This window comes from Phymastichus coffea, unplaced genomic scaffold (genome assembly GCF_024137745.1).
Source record: "Phymastichus coffea isolate CEN01 unplaced genomic scaffold, Cenicafe_Pcof_1.1 PCOF00016, whole genome shotgun sequence".
In the NCBI taxonomy this organism is placed as follows: domain Eukaryota; kingdom Metazoa; phylum Arthropoda; class Insecta; order Hymenoptera; family Eulophidae; genus Phymastichus; species Phymastichus coffea.
In genome coordinates, this window is record NW_026706827.1 from 5048719 (window position 1) to 5069989 (window position 21271).

General features: G+C 39.0%; 1 protein-coding gene across 1 annotated transcript in view; it reads right to left on the reverse strand.

The window, feature by feature from the left end:
- The window catches only part of LOC131675175 (uncharacterized), a 929507-nt gene that overhangs the window by 304642 nt on the left and 603594 nt on the right, over positions 1-21271 (reverse strand). Inside the window, exon 14 of the mRNA XM_058954049.1 lies at positions 15539-15671. Coding sequence (XP_058810032.1) covers positions 15539-15671 — 133 coding nt within the window. The remainder of the gene's footprint in view (positions 1-15538; positions 15672-21271) is intronic.

Here is a 21271-nt window from a genome sequence, read left to right on the forward strand (position 1 = left end):
AGAAGGGATGGACAAAGTGAATTATGATATACTCATCAAAATTTTCCAAGCCTGGCACTATACGTGCTGTGAGTCCCACACACCAGGTAAAACAGACCCTCTGAAGTTACGTAAATGGAAGCCCCCTTTTCAAAAAATTATTATTATTATTATTATTTATTTTTTTTACAAGAAATCGCGGAATACTTTTTGCGGATTCCCCTTAGTCTTGATATCTAAGGAGGTATGTGGGACTCCCCAAAAAAAGACAGGTCTACCCACTAAACCGCCATCTCCTTGTTGTCCTCCCCCCAGCCAGGGACTATGTTGATATTACTTCTGACTGGGGGTTCTGTCTCTGTTCGTTCGTTTGTATCGTTTCACCGTGCGTCGTTACGTCGCGTCAATCCGTCTGCTCAGTCGTCCTTCAGACAGTCGTCCGCGTTCTTACGTCTTAGTATGGTTTCCGTATAGGTAGCGACTAAACGCCACCATTCGGGATTATGCAGCATCACCTCTACAATGTTATCGGGGTGATGTATTATTATTATTATTATTATTATTATTATTTTTTTTTTTTTTTTTTTTTTACAAGGAGTTGCGGAATCCTTTTTGCGGATTCCCCTTAGTCTTGATCTAAGGAGGTATGTGGGACTCCCCAAAAAAAAAGACAGGCCTACCCACTAAACATCCATCTCCTTGTTGTCCTTCCCCCAGCCAGGGACTATGTTGATATTACTTCTGACTGGGGGTTCTGTCTGTGTTCCTTCATTCGTATCGTTTTACCGTGCGTCGTTACGTCGCGTCAATCCGTCTGCTCAGTCCTTCAGACAGTCGTCCGCGTTCTTACGTCTTAGTATGGTTTCCGTATAGGTAGCGACTAAACGCCACCAGTCGGGTTTATGCAGCATCACCTCTACAATGTTATCGGGGGTGATGTTGCCAACTGTTGTCTCTAGTTCTCATCTGAGTCTTGTCCAGCGGTCGCACCCGAAAAACGTGTGTTCCGCGTCGTCTCGTTCGTGTCCACAATACTTGCAGTCGGGTGTTCGTACTCGGTTCATATTGTGGAGGTACCGTCGAAAGTACCCGTGGCCCGTCAAGAGCTGGGTGACGTGAAAATTCACATCACCAAAATTCCTTCCAAGCCACGGTCTCACGTCCCGTATCAGTCGTCTCGTCCATTTGCTACCTCGTTATTCTGTCCATCGGTCTTGCCACATGTCGATCGTCCTTTCGCGTTCAACGATTCCCGCGTTCTTTCGTCCTATGTCTGCGCTGCTCCCATAGATCCTTTTGCGTTCCGAGGCAAGAAGATCCACGGGTATTACGCTCGCCACCACCAGGACAGCCTGCGCAGAGACTGTTCGGTAGGAGCAAGCGATTCGCAGAGCGCCCTGTCTCTGTACCATCGTCATTGTCTTACAGTACTTCTTTGTCTTCAAGGAATCTGCCCATATTTCCGCGCCGTATAAGAGGATCGAGTGAGCTGTCGCCATTAGCAGTCGCCGCTTTCCTGGTCTCGGTCCCGTCGTGTTTGCCATCAGGCGGCTCAAGGATGTTATCCTCTCTGCCGCTCTGCCGCTTTTCGGGCTGTCTTCTGTATGTGAGGCCAGAAGGTCATCTTCGTATCGAGGGTTACCCCAAGGTACTTGACTTCCCCTTTGGTCTCCATTTCGTATGTACCCACTCTCATGGGTAGTATCGTCTGTATGCGTCTTCTCGTGAGAAGCATAAGTTCCGTCTTTTCTGTTGCGAGTTGCAGTCCGTGTTCTGTCATCCATTGTCCAACTCGTCTCATGGTCTGGTTCAACGTCAGCTGCGCCAGCTCGGGAGATCTCTCCGTGATCACCGCCGCCACGTCATCAGCGTAGGCGAAGAGGGTCACTCCGAGTGGCATCTCAAGCCGAAGCAGACTATCGTATAGACCATTCCAAAAGTCGGATCCCAGTATCGACCCCTGAGCCACCCCAGCGGTGACCTGTCTCGTTACCTGTCCTTCGATCGTCTCGTACGTTATTCGTCTGTTTCTCAGATAATCCTCCACAACCCGAACCAGGTACGGTGGAATCCGAAAGTTACTTTTCAGCACCTCCAAGATATCCACGTTATTATTATTATTATTATTATTATTATTATTATTATTATTATCCCTAGATGGAATCTAGCGAAGCTGAACGAAGTAAAGTTCAGATCAGTGATACAGCAAGGAGAAAAAACACTAGCGGAAATGCCGGCGGAAAGTACAGAAGATGCGGAACGCCTCGTGGAAGCAACAATGGAACTCTTCGAGCGTACTTGCGCGGCGTCAATGCCAAGGAAGGACGACTAAAAAGAAAGACCCCCAGTCTACTGGTGGAATAATGAGATCGCGGATCTACGAAGAGAGTGCCAGCGCCTGAGAAGAAGAACTCAACGAGCAAGAAGAGGAAATGATCGGAATGAGATAGAAGCGCGTAAGGTGGACGAGAGAAAAGCAAGAAAGCTACTCGGCCTAGCCATCAAGAAGAGTAAATCATCGCACTGGAGAGCTCTCTGTGCCGAAGTAGATAATGATCCGTGGGGCCTGGGTTACAAAATCGTACTAAAGAAACTCGGAAAGTACGCAAAACCACCACCACGTGACACCGAAGTGATGGACGAAATAGTCGCAACACTATTTCCAGAACACGAAGAGAGGCAGATCCATCAAGTAGAAGTCCAGGCTGACGAGATCCCCTCTTTCACCGAAAGAGAACTGGAAACAGCAGTGAGATCCATGAAGAACCAGAAAGTCCCAGGGCCCGACGGAATCCCTTCTGAAATTCTGAAGCTGGTCAGAGAAATAGCGCCCTACACCTTGTTGCGCATGTACAACGCATGCCTGAAAACAGGGTGTTTTCCAAAAAGGTGGAAAAGGCAGAAACTGGTGCTCATAGGCAAAGGGAAAGGTGACCCAAATAGTGCATCGGGCAATCGTGCTTTGTGCATGCTGGACACAGCGGGCAAAGTGCTAGAAAAGCTCATCAGACTTCAGGCAGCTGTATTGGCTGGAGAAGACCTCTCCGAAAGACAATTTGGATTTCGCAGGGGCAAATCCACGGCCGACGCAGTTGCAGTAGTAAGAGAAACGTTTCAGAAAGAACAACATAAGAACCAACTTTCGAAGGAGGTTGTACTACTTGCAACTATTGACATCAAGAACGCGTTCAACTCGGCCGCATGGGAAAACATGGTGAGTCCTCTGAGAGATAAATATAACGTCCCCCCCTATCTATTTCGCATGGTGGACGATTATCTCAACGACAGACAGCTCCTATATGAAACCAGAGACGGTATGAGAGTTAAGAAAGTAACCGCTGGAGCCGCACAAGGGTCAATCCTGGGACCAGAGCTGTGGAACATATCGTATGATGATATCCTGAGACTGAAACTGCCCGATGGGTGTTACTTGATAGGCTTCGCAGACGATATAGCAATCGTCATCACAGGAAGAAACAAGGGGGAAATCCAGTGGAAATTATCCAGCGTAATGCGGATACTCAGGAGATGGCTGGATGACCACGGCCTGGATCTTGCGGCTGAAAAGACCGAGCTCATCTTCCTCACAAGGAGGCATAGGGCTACCTTCGATAACATCCAAGAGATGCATGTTGAGGGCCTCGATATCGAGACGAAGGAGCACATTAAATATCTGGGTTTCACCCTAGACTCGAAGATGAGTTTCGGTGAACACATCAGAAAAACAGCGGATAAGGCATCGGCGGTTACACAATCGCTTAGCCGACTAATGAGAAACGTCGGCGGCTCCAGGGCCAGCAAGAGGAAACTTCTAATGTCAGTCACAGACTCCATCCTACTCTACGGATCGGAGATATAGGGAGAGACACCGCAAAAGGAAGTTTACCGCATAAAAATAGCTCGAGTCCAGCGTAGGGCTGCTCTCAGAATTAGTAGTGCATACCGCACGGTATCAGAGCCTGCGGTATTAGCTATTGCGGGAGTTATCCCAGTAGACTTGCTGGCGTTGGAGCGGAAGACGCTTTACGAAAGAAGACGCGACGCAGAAGGAACTGGCCAAGCCTTGGACAGAGTAAAGATAGCGGCAGAGGAAAGGACTGCAACTGTCGACCAGTGGCAACAGAGGTACGAAGGGGACCACCGAGGCAGGTGGACCGCACGCCTCTTGCCAAAACTTAAAGAGTGGATAGAAAGGTGCACGGGGAGGTAAACTATTACCTTACCCGACTGATGTCCGGACACGGGTACTTTCGATCTTACCTGTACAAGCAGGGAAAGGTAGCAAGCCCTAACTGCCTCGGCTGCGGACACGACGTCGACAGTGCAGAACACACTTTCTTCACGTGTGATCTGTGGCAAGCAGAACGACGACTATTAGAGAATAAGATTGGACAATTCACTCCCGAAAACATCGTGGAGTTGATGCTCAAGAAAGAAGAAAACTGGAACGCCGTAGCCAAGTTCGTGGAAACGGTTCTAAGGTTGAAGAAAGGACGTGGACTGGTCGACGATTAAAAAAGAAGAGACCACGCAAGCCTGGAGGCGGGCGTGGGACACCGACGAGTAACCCCGTGAGTGATCTCCGGAAGAAGAGGAAAAGAAAGGAATAAACGCCATACCAGCGAAGAAAAGGCCACCCTTTGTAATGCGAAAGCGGGTCTAGGGTGGTGTTCTCATGTTTGATGAGAACTGGTAAAAAGAGGAACGGTTTTAGTGGGTCGTACAAGTAAGGTACAGCCCCACACACCAGTGAGTCTTGCATGGCCACTGATGGTGCGGTTGCGCATTTCCCCCCTCTTCGAAAAAAAAAAAAAAAAAAAATTATTATTATTATTAGTTTCATAATCGCAAAATATCAAACAAAAGTAATTGATAAAAATAAGAGAAGTAAAATTTACTTGTGTTTGGTGCAGATATTCTAATAAAACGTAAATAGAACTCATCTAGCACGTGCAAAGATAGTACAATCATCTAGAGACAATATTTTTCCTTGAAGCAAGGTGCAAAACATGAAAAGTCCTATGAGTTTCCACGGAAACCGGTAATGGAAGTCTCCCCATCAAGACTCTCATCCTGCTTAGTCTGAGTTGACGAGATTGGTTGAATTGCAATCGATATGTATGATTAATGGAAAGTTATGACTATTTGATTTGATACAGTCTTGACTTGTCGTCGGTAGTTTATAGTGCAAACGATAAAAAAATAAAAGAGCAAAAAAGTGAATAAAAAATATGAAGATAAAATTAATATTGCTTTGCGCCCTATGGGATAGACTAACACTGGTTGTGGGCTGTGGATTCAATGTCATAAAGGGATCGTTACGTTAGATCAAGTCGTGTACAATCATTTTAAAAAAATTATATCTTCGCATTTTCTTGTCATTCTAAAGTTATAATAGGGTTGTAAAGAAACTAGATGCACTTTCATAAGACTACAATTTACAAGGGAACCACCCCAACCCTCCGCCTCCGATTTTTCTGCAATTAAGATATGTTATAGTTCGTCAAAAAATAAAAGACCCGTATTTTTTTATCGGCGGAAAAAGCTATCTAAGGGATGAAACCCACCCCCAAAAAACACCCCCAAAAGCAGTTCTATAGCAATATCTTTAGTTGTAATGAATATTTTTTTATGAAACAAAAAAACACAAGATACTTATAAAAAAAATAACAGACACACATCAATTTGGTCCCCGGGGGTTGCAACCCCTACGTTGTATAGAGGAAAAACTGTATTTTTTAGTGTATTTTTCCTTACAAAATCAAAAAATTATGTTAAAAAAATTAAAAAAATGATATTCTAGTAGAAAATGATAAAACAAAATTAACGTGTTTCGGGGTTTTCCCGAGGGTGAACGACCCCTTAATGTTATTAACACAATATAAGCAGTTGTTAATCGCAGATTATGCTGGTTATTTCATGTTCTATGACGCTCAAGAAAGCCAAACACATGTATACTTTTGTTCTGCCGAATAAACTATTTAGAGGGTGAAAGCTATCCCCGAAAGTTACCCCTCAACATCATTTTATAGCGAAATTTACGTATTTAATGCACAGTTTTCGACAAAACAAACTCTAAAGAATTCTTTTAAAAAATTTCAGCTACAGGGGTTGCAACCCTCTAAGTCGTCTGAAAGAAAAGCTATGTTTTCAAATATTTTCTTGCAACATTTTTTCAGAAGAAATGAAGTTTATGAAATTCCGTTTAAAATCTAACACAAAAGTATACAGTATCCGTCACCAGGGCTGCTACCCCTTCATTGGAGAGTGAACAGAGCATTCATTTGTTACCCAGATATCCTACCACCCCGAACCCAATTTCCTTAAACCTCGAGCTGGTTACCCTGCCACGCTCTAACCCCGAACTCCTACATCCGAATTTCATCAACCCTCGAGCTGGTTACCCCGCCACGCTCTAACCCCGAACTCCTACACCCGAATTTCATCAATCCTCGAGCTGATTACCCTGCCACACTGTAATCCCGAACTCCTGCATTCCAATTTTCTGAACTCCGGAACCCAGCTCCCTGTCATTCATAATCCCGATTTCGAAATATTCATAGTATCTTCCAATGAAAGGACATATGCACATTTTTTGTAGAAGATAATGTTTAATTAATTACGTATATATATGTATAGGTAGGAAATAGCAAATGGAACTACGAAATCATACAAATTTTTGAAGTTCGAAATAGCTACGGGGAATTTCATTTTTAAATCATTACGTTCAACAAATATTACTACTATTCCTCAGGAAATTCGATTATTATGTTATTACGAAAAAATTCATTAGACAAACTAATTTTACCATACTAATAAAGATATGTACGTATTTCGTGAGGCGATTTTAGCCAATATAAAAATACTGACATGAGATAACGTTACTCTTATATTCCACCTTAAACACACTCGAGCATGTGCGTGGCAAAACAAAATCAAACTGTGGCATGACGTAAAAACCACAATCAACGAATGCGGTTCATGTGGTTCAAATAGCAAGATTGTATCTGCAACTGTTTTTTTCCTTGATAGAAACCACAATCAACGAATGCGGTTCATGTGGTTCAAATAGCAAGATTGGAACTGCAACTGTTTTTTTCCTTGATAGAAATCGCAATCGTTGACGTATGTGATAAGCCAAGATCTAACAGTGGAGGAACCTTGGGCACCTTGATTTGATATCGGTTTGTATGGTGCCAACTTCAAAACATGTTTTGTTCACTTAAAGTATATATAAGCATATTCGATCAGCATACTTCAGTAAATTAGTAATAGAACTTTGCTTTACATCTACGTTTTTGAATATAAAATTTTGTTAGAATGGCAATTGAAATTCACAACGTCGTTCAAAAATTACTGAAAACATTCCACATAAGTGCGGTTGTAGAAAGCATACTTATATTAAACGATGCAGAGAAGCAGCTACACGATTATGTTGAAGATATATTGAGAAAAAGCATTGAAACGAATTCAGGTATTGAATTTGAGACAAGTGAGAACTTATGTTTCCTGGATGATGATTTTGATATTAATCCAGAAGTAATTGACGATCAATTTGAAGAAATACATGGTGTATACTATGCCGAGGTACCTACTATTACGGTAACAAATACGGTACTCGACAATGGATTGTAACAGGCTGTCGTTTAGTCGATAATCTCCAGAAGGTGCCCTTATTTCAACTAGACGAAGCCTTGTTATCTATATGCTCAAAGCACAGTAACCTACCTTGCCTCGGAGTGCGCCTGCGCAGAGTCTCTTCGCCGTTCCGAGTTGGGTTCCCCCAACTCGCCACTTGGCGGCGCTGTCGCTCTTACTAGTAGCGCTTGTGCGGCCGCCACCGGAACCTAAGTCGTCGATTCGCGTCTACCTGTATTCGCGCGGTTCGTGCTACGTAACCGGCGAATTCGAATCGAACGTAAACACTGACGCGACCTCCGGACAAAGGAAAAAACACAATAACGGAAACTCGTTTAAATAGAAATAATGATTGATTTATTCAATTAAATCAATGACACGGGGAATCTGCCGAGAGTCTAACGCACGCACGCGTGAATGACAACACACGCAGATTGAGAGAGAGAAAAAACCGCGATTCCCGCGAACTACCTGCTCGCACGCAACAGTAAATTCTTCGCGCTCGCTGCGCGTATTCGCACGCAAATCGTAACAACAATTAAAAAGGGGAAGGTGCACCTACCGCAAGGACGACGTGGATACGGTGGCCAACCGTATCCGAATAACACGCTGTTACTAAGCTGCTCTGCTACTTGCTGCACCACCTCGATTTCTGTCGCTGCTACCGCTGCTGTTGCCTCTGTTGATGCTGTTATTGTTGCTGCTGTTGCTGCTGATGCTACTGTTGCTGTTGCTACTACTGTTGCCGCGGCTGCTACGAGCACACCGCACCGAAGTTCGCACTCTAACCAGGAACCAAAACAACGCACGTAACTTGAACGGCTCGAAAAAAGGTTAGGCGCACGAACTGACTGAGTGGCACAGTCATACTACCGGTCGGACCCTCCCCTCCCGGTCATTGCCCCTACGCTCTCTCTCTCTCGCGAACCGAGCGCGGCTACTCTCGTTTAGCCGCTCATTACCTCGCGCGAGTCTACGATTTTCGGTAATCGTTGCAGGATATAAAAGAAAAGCTGTTGATTACTGGGAAAGTGGTAAAAAAAAGAAACTGTCTTTAAGTTCCGTCCAGAGTAAATATAAACAAGTTTTGTCAGAACGTTAGTTGAGAACATGGAAACAGCAAATTTGGACAGGCGGGACCAAAAGAGAGAATCTGTTTAAAGTTTCAGAATATATTTTACAATAACTCAAAGATGTTTAAGATCGGAAGTTAACAGTGCATGATTTAGATCTTAAAAGAAGGGCTTTACAAAAAAAGTATGAGTTAGATATGCCTTGATTTAAAGCTTCACCCAATTGGATATTACTATTCAAAAAAAACATAAAATTGTATCATGTAAAATAACTAAATATGTGACTAAAGTATCTGTTGAAAAAGAGGCTAATTTAAAGTTAGATTGTCAAAATTTTATCAACCTTATAAAAACAGAATTATCAACCAATAGTGCAAGTAACATATATCATTCCGATCAAAGTGGATTCAATTTAGAAATGCATACTGGCAGAACATTGAGTGAAAAAGGTAAGAAGATAGTCGAATAGTCCAGGCAACAGAGACAAAAAAGGCCTGTTTCAGACAAAAATTCCGGGATGGGTTTTCTCAACGGAAATCGCTTCAGTACAATGTAAATAGGAACTCTTGATAAAATGCAACTCCTAATTTATTGTCAGATTTTTTTTATGAGCGCTCAAAGTTCACGAAATATGGTTTTTTCAATCTGCAAGCCACGGTATGCATTTTAGCTGAAAAAGTTTCGTATAAAAGTTGTAGGCAATAGCAAAAGCTACAATTTGAGCTGTCGTGCAATTTTTTTCGTTTGTTAGTTATTGAAAAAAGCCCCAAAAACCCTTAAAAATGGCCATTTTTACTATATCGAATATTTATTGCAAAAAGAACTTTTCTTAATGTTTATGATTCTTAAAAGAAAGCTCTTGTGATTCTAAAAAAATGAATCGTCGCACGACTATTTATTTTTATTAGTTACTGATATATTCTAATTAGTTAATTAAGAGACGTCCAAAGTACGGGGCTGTAAATTTTTTTTGGCCGAAGATATCGAGTTGTAAAACAATTCAATTTCTTTGTCAAAACGTCAATTTTAATAAATGATTGGGAACGTATCAAAAAATTAATTTGCAACCCCTAAATTTTGACTTTAAAAAAGTGCGCCTTTTTTCTTTTATAAACAATTAGAATTGCGGCTTCCCTATACATTATAGAGATTTCTTTTTTAGAAATTCACATATCTGAGATCAAGGTGCATATTTTGAAAAAAAAAATTGTTTTTCGACCAATAGGAGCCGAGATAATTTTTTTTTTTGTTTAAATCGCCATTGTTGTAATAATGAAAATTAACAAATCGGTCCAAGGGCATTCGATCGTTATTAAGTTATATTTTCTCATTACGATACAAGGCTTTACATATTTTGGCTTTTTAACAATTAAAATGACGTTTCATTTCCAGCACGAGAAAAGCCAAAAGCCGGAGGCGGTGGTGGGGGTCTCCCTCGCGCGCTTGGAAATACTGAAAGTCCGCGTTCAAATCGACGCGCTTCGCAAAAATCAGGCTTATCTCGCGAACTATTGCATCAAATTCGATCATTTTTTTTTTAATTTGGGGTAGCTTCAAAATTTATTGAGATTGGTGTAGTTGTAATTACTATATTTAGTGCCAATCGTTTATTATTAACTTAATTGAATTCATACATATCAGTGTATGTATAAATTCCAATTAATTATTACTTGCTATCCGTAAATATGGATAAGGATAAATAATAATCAATATATTTTCAATTATTAATAACAATATTTTAATTTATATGCATACGTAGGCTATAGTTTACATGATTTCTTATTTTCTAATCGTACCTAGTTCTTTTCGGCGCAGACTCATTTATTTCGTTTTCATTGCATTCTTCATTTAACATTACTTCTATAAGACTACTTAAATTATATCAAAATACTCGTTATCAATATGATCATATTCATGTATTTCTTCTACGTTCGTACAATTATCCCCATAGCAAAATCCACACAAGCGAGAACATTTGAGGCCATGTTTGCGGCAGCTGCACGCAGCTTTACAGCCTTTTTGGCATCTACAAGATATTTTTTCTGATACTTCGGGAGGTATCATTGGCTCTGAAGAATGAGTGGGTTCCAAAGGATATTCGACTTTATGCCACCCATACTTCAAAGGATTCAAATCATTACCAAGCCACGATTGTATTTGCAAATAAGCCTGTTTGCAATGTTCGGCAGCTGCAGCTTCAGTTGGCGGCAAACTTTCTAGTTTCATTGCAGATTTGCTGGTTTTTTTATCGAAATGTACAAAACGTAACTCACTTAATGTTAATTCGTGGAATACATGCTTTTAATAATATTTATACGACTATTAATGAGTGTTATATCATCAGCAGATGAATTATAAAAAATTGATGCTAAATGTATTAAAGAATTGTGATCGAAATGCCGATAAAATTGTAGAAACAAAGCAAGGGCACGAATTAACATTAAGTGAGTTACGTTTTGTACATTTCGATAGAAAAACCAGCAAATCTGCAATGAAACTAGAAAGTTTGCCGCCAACTGAAGCTGCAGCTGCCGAACATTGCAAACAGGCTTATTTGCAAATACAATCGTGGCTTGGTAATGATTTGAATCCTTTGAAGTATGGGTGGCATAAAGTCGAAAATACTTTGGAACCCACTCATTCTTCAGAACCAATGATACCTCCCGAAGTATCAGAAAAAATATCTTGTAGATGCCAAAAAGGCTGTAAAGCTGCGTGCAGCTGCCGCAAACATGGCCTCAAATGTTCTCGCTTGTGTGGATTTTGCTATGGGGATAATTGTACGAACGTAGAAGAAATACATGAATATGATCATATTGATAACGAAGAGTATAATTTAAGTAGTTTTATAGAAGTAATGTTAAATGAAGAATGCAATGAAAACGAAATAAATGAGTCTGCGCCGAAAAGAACTAGGTACGATTAGAAAATAAGAAATCATGTAAACTATAGCCTACGTATGCATATAAATTAAAATATTGTTATTAATAATTGAAAATATATTGATTATTATTTATCCTTATCCGTATTTACGGATAGCAAGTAATAATTAATTGGAATTTATACATACACTGATATGTATGAATTCAATTAAGTTAATAATAAACGATTGGCATTAAATATAGTAATTACAACTACACCAATCTCAATAAATTTTGAAGCTACCCCAAATTAAAAAAAAAATGATCGAATTTGATGCAATAGTTCGCGAGATAAGCCTGATTTTTGCGAAGCGCGTCGATTTGAACGCGGACTTTCAGTATTTCCAAGCGCGCGAGGGAGACCCCCACCACCGTCTCCGGCTTTTGGCTTTTCTCGTGCTGGAAATGAAACGTCATTTTAATTGTTAAAAAGCCAAAATATGTAAAGCCTTGTATCGTAATGAGAAAATATAACTTAATAACGATCGAATGCCCTTGGACCGATTTGTTAATTTTCATTATTACAACAATGGCGATTTAAACAAAAAAAAAAATTATCTCGGCTCCTATTGGTCGAAAAACAATTTTTTTTTTTTCAAAATATGCACCTTGATCTCAGATATGTGAATTTCTAAAAAAGAAATCTCTATAATGTATAGGGAAGCCGCAATTCTAATTGTTTATAAAAGAAAAAAGGCGCACTTTTTTAAAGTCAAAATTTAGGGGTTGCAAATTAATTTTTTGATACGTTCCCAATCATTTATTAAAATTGACGTTTTGACAAAGAAATTGAATTGTTTTACAACTCGATATCTTCGGCCAAAAAAAATTTACAGCCCCGTACTTTGGACGTCTCTTAATTAACTAATTAGAATATATCAGTAACTAATAAAAATAAATAGTCGTGCGACGATTCATTTTTTTTAGAATCACAAGAGCTTTCTTTTAAGAGTCATAAATATTAAAAAAAGTTCTTTTTGCAATAAATATTCGATATAGTAAAAATGGCCATTTTAAGGATTTTTAGGGCTTTTTTCAATAACTAACAAACGAAAAAAATTGCACGACAGCTCAAATTGTATCTTTTGCTATTGCCTACAACTTTTATACGAAACTTTTTCAGCTAAAATGCATACCGTGGCTTGCAGATTGAAAAAACCATATTTCGTCAACTTTGAGCGCTTATAAAAAAAATCTGACAATAAATTAGGAGTTGCATTTTATCAAGAGTTCCTATTTACATTGTACTGAAGCGATTTTCGTTGAGAAAACCCATCCCGGAATTTTTGTCTGAAAATTTCTCTGTTGCCTGGACTAGAATCAGTAGTACAATCAGTATCATCGACTACACATAGTTATACGATTCAACCGACAATATCTGCAGAAGGTATATTGCTATCACCCCTTTTTATGGTATTAAAAGAAACAAACGGATAGTTTGGACCCATTGTTTCAAAAAAACTATTCAATGCACCTAATATATTTTTGCGAGCAAGTGCATCAGGAAAGCTGTCAAGTGAATTACTTCAAACATGGTTGCAACATGTATTTTTTCCTAACTATAGGAAAACAGTAGTTTTATTACTAGACTCATGGAGTGGACAGTGTGAACGAACTGTAAGAGAAGTGACACCAGCAGATACAAATTTTCGATTGATGACAATTCCTAAGGGTACGACAGGCAAAATTCAACCACTGGATGTATTCGGTTTTCGATTTTGGAAAAACTTTGTAAGAATATTTGAGGCCATTATTTTATTCGCATCAGTTTACATGAGAGGAATAATATTATAAAATTACAGTCTATCACACATAATCAATTATCTTCACCTAGATTCAAAAGCGTATTTAAATATGCTTCGTACAAAAGTGGGTACTTGGATAAAAAACCCGATTCTTTCGACAATCCTGTTGAATATTACTTCGAAATTTCAGAACAGCCTATCTGCGAGATTTGTGAGAAAATAGCAATTATAAAATGTGCATCGTGCAAGAAATTAATATGTCTACAGTATTTATTTATAGAGTATAATTATTGTTCACAATATGTACAGTGATAATGAGCGCGGATCGTCTTTATATATTCAAAAAATGTAATCTCAATATCAGATGAAATGACGAATTAATATAACGTAAATATAACATACAAATAAAATTAATTTAACGTTATCTTCTACAATTATTTCGCCTATGTCCTTTTCTTCAGAGATATTACAAATATGTCGAAATTGGGTTTATGAATAACAGAGAACCGGGTTTCGGACTAGAAAATTGGAAAGGGTAGGGTAACCAGCTCGAGGGTTGATGAAATTCGGGTGTAGGAGTTCGGGGTTAGAGCGTGGCAGGGTGACCAGCTCGATAGTTAAGGAAATTGGGGTTAAGAGTTTGGGGTTACAGCGTGGCGGAGTAACCAGCTCGAGGGTTGATGAAATTCGGATGTAGGAGTTCGGGGTTAGAGCGTGGCAGGGTAACCAGCTCGAGGTTTAAGGAAATTGGGTTCGGGGTGGTAGGAGATCTGGGTAACAAATGAATGCTCTGTTCACTCTCCAATGAAGGGGTAGCAACCCTGGTGATGGATACTGTATACTTTTGTGTTAGATTTTAAACGGAATTTCATAAACTTCATTTCTTCTGAAAAAATGTTGCAAGAAAATATTTGAAAACATAGCTTTTCTTTCAGACGACTTAGAGGGTTGCAACCCCTGTAGCTGAAATTTTTTAAAAGAATTCTTTAGAGTTTGTTTTGTCGAAAACTGTGCATTAAATACGTAAATTTCGCTATAAAATGATGTTGAGGGGTAACTTTCGGGGATAGCTTTCACCCTCTAAATAGTTTATTCGGCAGAACAAAAGTATACATGTGTTTGGCTTTCTTGAGCGTCATAGAACATGAAATAACCAGCATAATCTGCGATTAACAACTGCTTATATTGTGTTAATAACATTAAGGGGTCGTTCACCCTCGGAAAAACCCCGAAACACGTTAATTTTGTTTTATCATTTTCTACTAGAATATCATTTTTTTAATTTTTTTAACATAATTTTTTGATTTTGTAAGGAAAAATACACTAAAAAATACAGTTTTTCCTCTATACAACGTAGGGGTTGCAACCCCCGGGGACCAAATTGATGTGTGTCTGTTATTTTTTTTATAAGTATCTTGTGTTTTTTTGTTTCATAAAAAAATATTCATTACAACTAAAGATATTGCTATAGAACTGCTTTTGGGGCTGTTTTTTGGGGGTGGGTTTCATCCCTTAGATAGCTTTTTCCGCCGATAAAAAAATACGGGTCTTTTATTTTTTGACGAACTATAACATATCTTAATTGCAGAAAAATCGGAGGCGGAGGGTTGGGGTGGTTCCCTTGTTAGAGAAAAATACATATATATCAATTGTTTATGTACTTTTGTATAAAATATTATGAAATATACAATTCACAATATCTTGATTCATCTAAAATGAAGTGAAAAATTATTTATCTTATAATTAGAAATGTACGCCATTGTTATTACCGTGACATTATTAATCGTACGTAAAAAAAATTAAAATAGTTAGTTTATTAGAAAATGAAAATAGCAAAAATGAAACACTTCAAAATCGCATAAAAACATTTACACTTTTCATAAATAATTCCTTGATATAATAATAATTTTTTTATATAAAAATAAAGCTTTCTTGATGCTAGGTAATTTTTCTTTCTAAAAATGATATTTAAATTATTAAGAACGAATATTGCAGAGGCTACTGAAAAATTCTGTATTAAAGAAAAGTTACCACAAAATCCAACCCGTCTCTTAAAAAATAACTAATGATTCAACAAATTAGCATAAAAAATTATTAATTTTCTAAAATATAAGCAATTCCAAATATCAAAATAAAGCCTTAAATACACGTTTGGAACATGTAAAAATTTAATGAAACTGACCTTTCGATTATCTTGAGAATCAATATTTGCTCCTGCGTGATAGAGTAGATCTACTACATTGAGATGACCACCATTAGCTGCAAGCCAAAGAGGACTGTTTCCTTTTTTATTTTTTACTTCAACTTGAGTGCCTCTGAAAAAAACAATGGAGCATTGAAATATAAAATTATCAATATAATTTTTAATTCTCTACATATTTTGTTTAATCTGATATCATTACTGTTTTCATCGTCTCTATTTGTATCTTATTTTTTATTGATTTGCAATTTATGTTCTTCCATTCCTAAACCTATATTTTTAGTTAAATTTAGAACTAATACAGCCTCAATGTTGAGTATAGTACATAAACTTCTTTAGAACCGTAAGTGCCCACCCGAGATATAAACTTTAGCATTCTACGTGAGAATCTAAGGTTGAAGCCATAGAACCATAGTGGCTCTTCGATTTTTAATTGTGGAATTATATATTTTACTGAATTGTTATTTTGATAGAAATATAGATTTCTTTTATTAAATATTTTACAAAAATTTCATAAAAAATTACTTTTATTAACATCTCTTACCTAATGAATAAATAGCAGAAAAAAAAGAGAAAAGTTAAAACAATGGTAGTACATGCAATAACATGCAGATTGTCGGTATTTTGTTATCACAACGAGTGGATAATTATTCGTCAACAAGCACCGACATCAGAATGACACTGGTTTTTTGCCGAAAACTAAGCTTAAAAATCTTATTCAAGTTCTAAGAATTTTTGAATTAAAAAATAAAGTGTTTTCAATTATTAAAATACTTGTATTAGTACGAAAGCGAGTCAATAAGTCCTTAGAAAAAGATAGAAAAACAATTTTTTGGAATAGATTCTTTTTTATTTTTAATATAATATTCATTTAGCTCGATACACTTTTTTAGGCGTTCTTCAAGTTTTCTTAATCCAACTAAAAAAAATTATTCTGGGAATCCCTCAAAAGAGCCATTTGTTTTTGTTATGATATCGTTCGAGATGAATCGTTATCTGGCAAGTCACTTTTTTCGGTTTGGGAATGAAAAAGTCACTACGAGCTAATATTAATTACAACACCGAGCAAGCATAATATTAATTATATTCATTAATTCGTACTCGATTCCCATTTAGCAATACAGCATTGTACGCATTTAATTTATTTTTCTTTCTGTCTTTTCTCTCTATACTTTTCGTTACAGAGTTTCATACACGCGTAAGTCAATCGTTTGTATATCTGCAATCAACGTTGATCGGGTAGCAACTTACTTTTCGACATAAGTCTGCAAGGCGAATAGAAACTGAATATATTTTAGTGCGCCTCGTGTTCGTGCAACGCTTTCATGATGTTTTTGATGTTCGCTTGTCTCAGAGCAACACATTCTACCCAACAGATAAATAAGTTTACAAGCACAAGGATGTATTCAGAGCACCAGGAGCTCTGAGGGAATGGCTCAGTCACGTTGCCTGCCACTATATGCCATGGCCTCTCAAGTTTCCTATTCTACCTTGCATTGCTAGGAAATTTCACAGTTCCTGACGTAATCCTGTACGTCGACGTACATTCCGAGCTAAAAGTAGGAGCGGCTAAGTCTGATTTATGATTTCTCACAACTAGGATGTCCTGCGATTGGATTTTCATGGCATTCTCTCAAGGCATGTCTGCCCTTTTCTCTCTAGGAACCAGGAGCTTCCACGCATCGTCGTCTCCTATTACATCGAGTAAATCGTAGTCGGAGCGATAAGTGTATGCCACCCCACCCTATATGTTCCACCTAGGAGAGTCGTCGGGTTTTCCTAGACCTCCCGGATCTTCTCGATATATCACTCGTCGGCCATGTCGGCTCCTCAAGCGAGAGTGCACATGGCTGCCTCGCTCTCGTCTGCCTTATAGGCATGTGATAACACTGCGACGAGAGTACATTCCGGCGCTCCATCATCGTCTTGACGTTTCGGTATATTACCTTGAAATTGTAACCTTAGAGATCTGATGCTCAACGGACGAGGCGTCTAGTTGAATTTTTGAGCGTCATTAGCTATTTTAAGCTGTGGTAGTCCGTGACCACGAAAAATTTGTATTCTTCGAGGTAGTGTGGCAATTTTCGAATGCTCCATACCACACAAGTATTTTTACTTTACTTTTGTCAATACGCGACTAGCGTATTCGATAACGTGCAGCTGATATCCGATTCAAGTATGTATTCTCAATGGGAGCCTGGTAGATATAGGCACGACGCTGAGGACATCATTTCTTTCATATGTTGGAATGCGGATTCTTGTGCTTGCACCCATACGTACTCTTAATCTGGTGGTTCTGTAATTGAGATTAGATTTCGAAGAAAATGTCTAGACCAAGATATCATCCCCAAGAACGTGCACAGCTTATTCAGCGTCTGTGAATTAATGCATTCGATCTGGGACAAGCCGCAAGCCCTGGTAGTCGACGACGAAGCCGAGATAGCGGACTTCGGGCTGGTAAAAGTCGCATTTATCCAGGTTGATGGTAAGCTCTGACTTATGTATTTATTAAAATAGGAATTCTGGAGGTGTTTATCGAAACTAGACAATACTACGATTATATTGTCGAAGTATGCGAAAACAAATGGGCTTAATTCAGGCTCTATCACTCGATTCGTCTGTCTTTCAAAGATCGCTACGGCATATGCTAGCTCGAAGGCCATGCGTATGAACTAGAAGTGGCCGAATCGTGGCACGGTGAATGCTGCCTGTGGACGCACCGCTGGCGCTGGTGCAAGCTTAACCTGATGGAATGCACTGCTGAGGTCGATCGTGGCGATGTACATTGCGTCCGAACCTCGGTTTAACTTCCGAAAAGTGTCTTGTATGAAGGGCAAGGGATAAGCGTTCGAATCGATAACCATATTCAAGGCACGAAAGTTGATAAATAAGGGATACGACTGATCTTTTTTGTACACAATCACGATAGGACTTAACCAGTCACTGTTTGCTGGCTCGATTATGCCGTCCTTTAGCATTTGTTTTACTATGGCAATCATCTCCTGCTTGACTTTAAACGACACGAGGTAGTATCATTGTTTTATGGATCGCGTGTTACTTATATTTATTTAGTATTCGATGTCGCCCAACCTAGTCTTCCGCTGAGTCTGCTCGCTTGACAGTTGATCCACGCGTGAAGTTCTTTTCTTTTATTTGGACTTGCTATAGCAATGCCAAAGGCTGACATGCTTGCGGTCGCAACGATACTCGCCATTTCCAAGCGCACGAACGTTTGCGTTTTTTTGAACAATAATGTATCGTCATCTGGGTCCAGTGCTGCGTGAAATCGTTAGTAGAAATTTATTCCCAAGATGCATTAGTCGGGAATAATTGGCATGATCATCACGCATGTTTCAAAGTTGTTCCTCCGATTATAATTAGGAAGAGCACGAGGCCTAGTATTGGTAGCCTCTGTCCGTCTGGCAGGCCCACCATGCTGGTTTGCGACACTTGTACTTTTGTACCAAGTTCTATGACTAATGATAACGCGTTTTGGCCTATTATGGTTGCCAAGGATCTTGAGTCATACAGTTCTTGCAACTCGGTTATTGCGATCTTCAATCCTAATACGAGTACGTTTTATCTTCCGGGCTGTAACTTTCCTTATTTACGAGGTCTATTTAAAAAGTATCGCGAATTTTAAATTTCTGCGAGCTACGTAAAGTTGATTTTTTATTTTTTTGTAGCGTTATGTTGGTACTTATGTCCCTTACTTATGCTGATAAGGTCGGCCATTTTGAATGTTTCGTTGATTTTTGATAGCTGTTTTGCTTGGATGTGTTTTGGCTTGTCTTCCAATTTTGCCTATTCTAAAAAATGGATGAAAGAATCTATATCAAATATTGTGTGAAAAACAAAATAAAGTGCGCGAACGCATTCCGAATGTTGACTGTGGCATATGATGAAGCTACCTTGGACCAAAGTAATGTTTATCGGTGGTACAAAATCTTCTCAGAGGGCCGAAAAGATGTGAATGACGAACAACGTGCCGGGCGCCCGAGCACGTCAACAACAGACGAAAACATTGACAAACTGAAGAAAATAGTATGGGCAAATCGTCGAATCACCGTTAAAGAAGTTTCTGAGGATTGGCTTATGCCATTCGATTTTAACCAATAATTTGGGCATGAGTCGGGACGCCACGAAATTCGTGCCAAAACTGCTCAATTTCGACCAAAAACAGCATCGCATCAACATTGTTCAGAAGATGTTGGACTCGGTCCGTGACGACCCAAATGTGCTCCAGAGGATCATAACTTATAATGAATCATGGATATATGGTTATGATGTGGAAACCCATGGAAGCTGCCGCATGAGCCAAGACCGAAAAAAGCGGGCCAGGTTCGGTCGAACGTGAAGATTTTGCTCATAGTTTTCTTTAATTACAGGGGCATAGTGTATCATGAGTTCTTGCCACAGGGTAGTACGGTCAATAAAGAATATTACCTGCAAGTTATGCGAAATTTGCGCGAAGCAATCGGCCAGAAACGTCCGGATTTGTAGAAGAGCAAAAACTGGCTTTTACACCATGATAACACCCCTGCTCACACATCGTTGCTTGTGCGCGAATATCTGGCCAATAACAACACAGTAATGGTACGACAGCCACCGTATTCCCCAGACTTGATCCCCTGTGACATTTCCCTGTTTCCAAAACTGAAGAGGCCCATGAAACGACGACGCTATGCAACGATTGAAGAGATAAACATGGCATCGAAGGAGGAGCTGAACAAGATCATGAAAAATTATTTTTTTAAGTGCTTCGAGGATTGGAAAAAACGTTGGCACAAGTGCATTATATCCGAAGGGGATTACTTTAAAGGAGATAAAATAGATATTCATGAATAAATAAATAATTTTTTTAAACATACAAAATTCGCGATACTTTTTGAACAGACCTCGTATGTTGCGTAGTTTATACGTCTCACCTTGTAGTTTGCAGCGCGGTGTGCGGTTCATTCATGCTTAATCCATACTCTAGAATGTCGATTAGTCTGCCTAGCGCCGATTGTATTTGTTGAAAAGTTCTGTCCTTTTCGAGCTGGTCTGCCCCAAGGGCGTCGGTACAGTCTGCCGCACTTTGGCTTCCCCATCAGTCGGCTAGTATACTAAATCCGGACACAACGTTGTTTTCGGGTCTAGTATTAATCGACTGACCTAGCGTTAGTTAAGTGTGTTCTGCATTTAGGTGTGCGATTGCCTGACTGGCCTTTGTATATTTACGAGTAAGTTCTTTAAATTCTTGCCCTTTTTTTATCAGATCACTAAGAAGTTTCGCTATTTCCGCATAATTCTGAATAAATCATTTGTAATATCAAAAAAGACTAAAAATGAACGCATACTCTTTACTTTCATAGTTTTAGGGAAAATGTTTATATTATTCACTAATTTCGGGCCTGATTCTACTACTTTTTCACTTACGACGTGACCTAAAAATTTTACTTTCCTTCGTAAGAATTTTATTTTGTCCGGTTATAAGACTAATTCTGCGTTAGATAATCTTTGAAAAAATTTCCTGACTTTCATCTTGTAATTGTAAAGACTCTTTGCTTAAACTATGATATCGTCCAGATAAACTAACTTTCTCTTATTCAATAAGTCTCTTAATAGCGGATCCATCATTCTTTGAAATGTAACTGACACATTTATCAGACTATATGGTATTCTTACGTAATGATAATGTCCTCTCGACAAACTAAAAGACTTTTTGATACG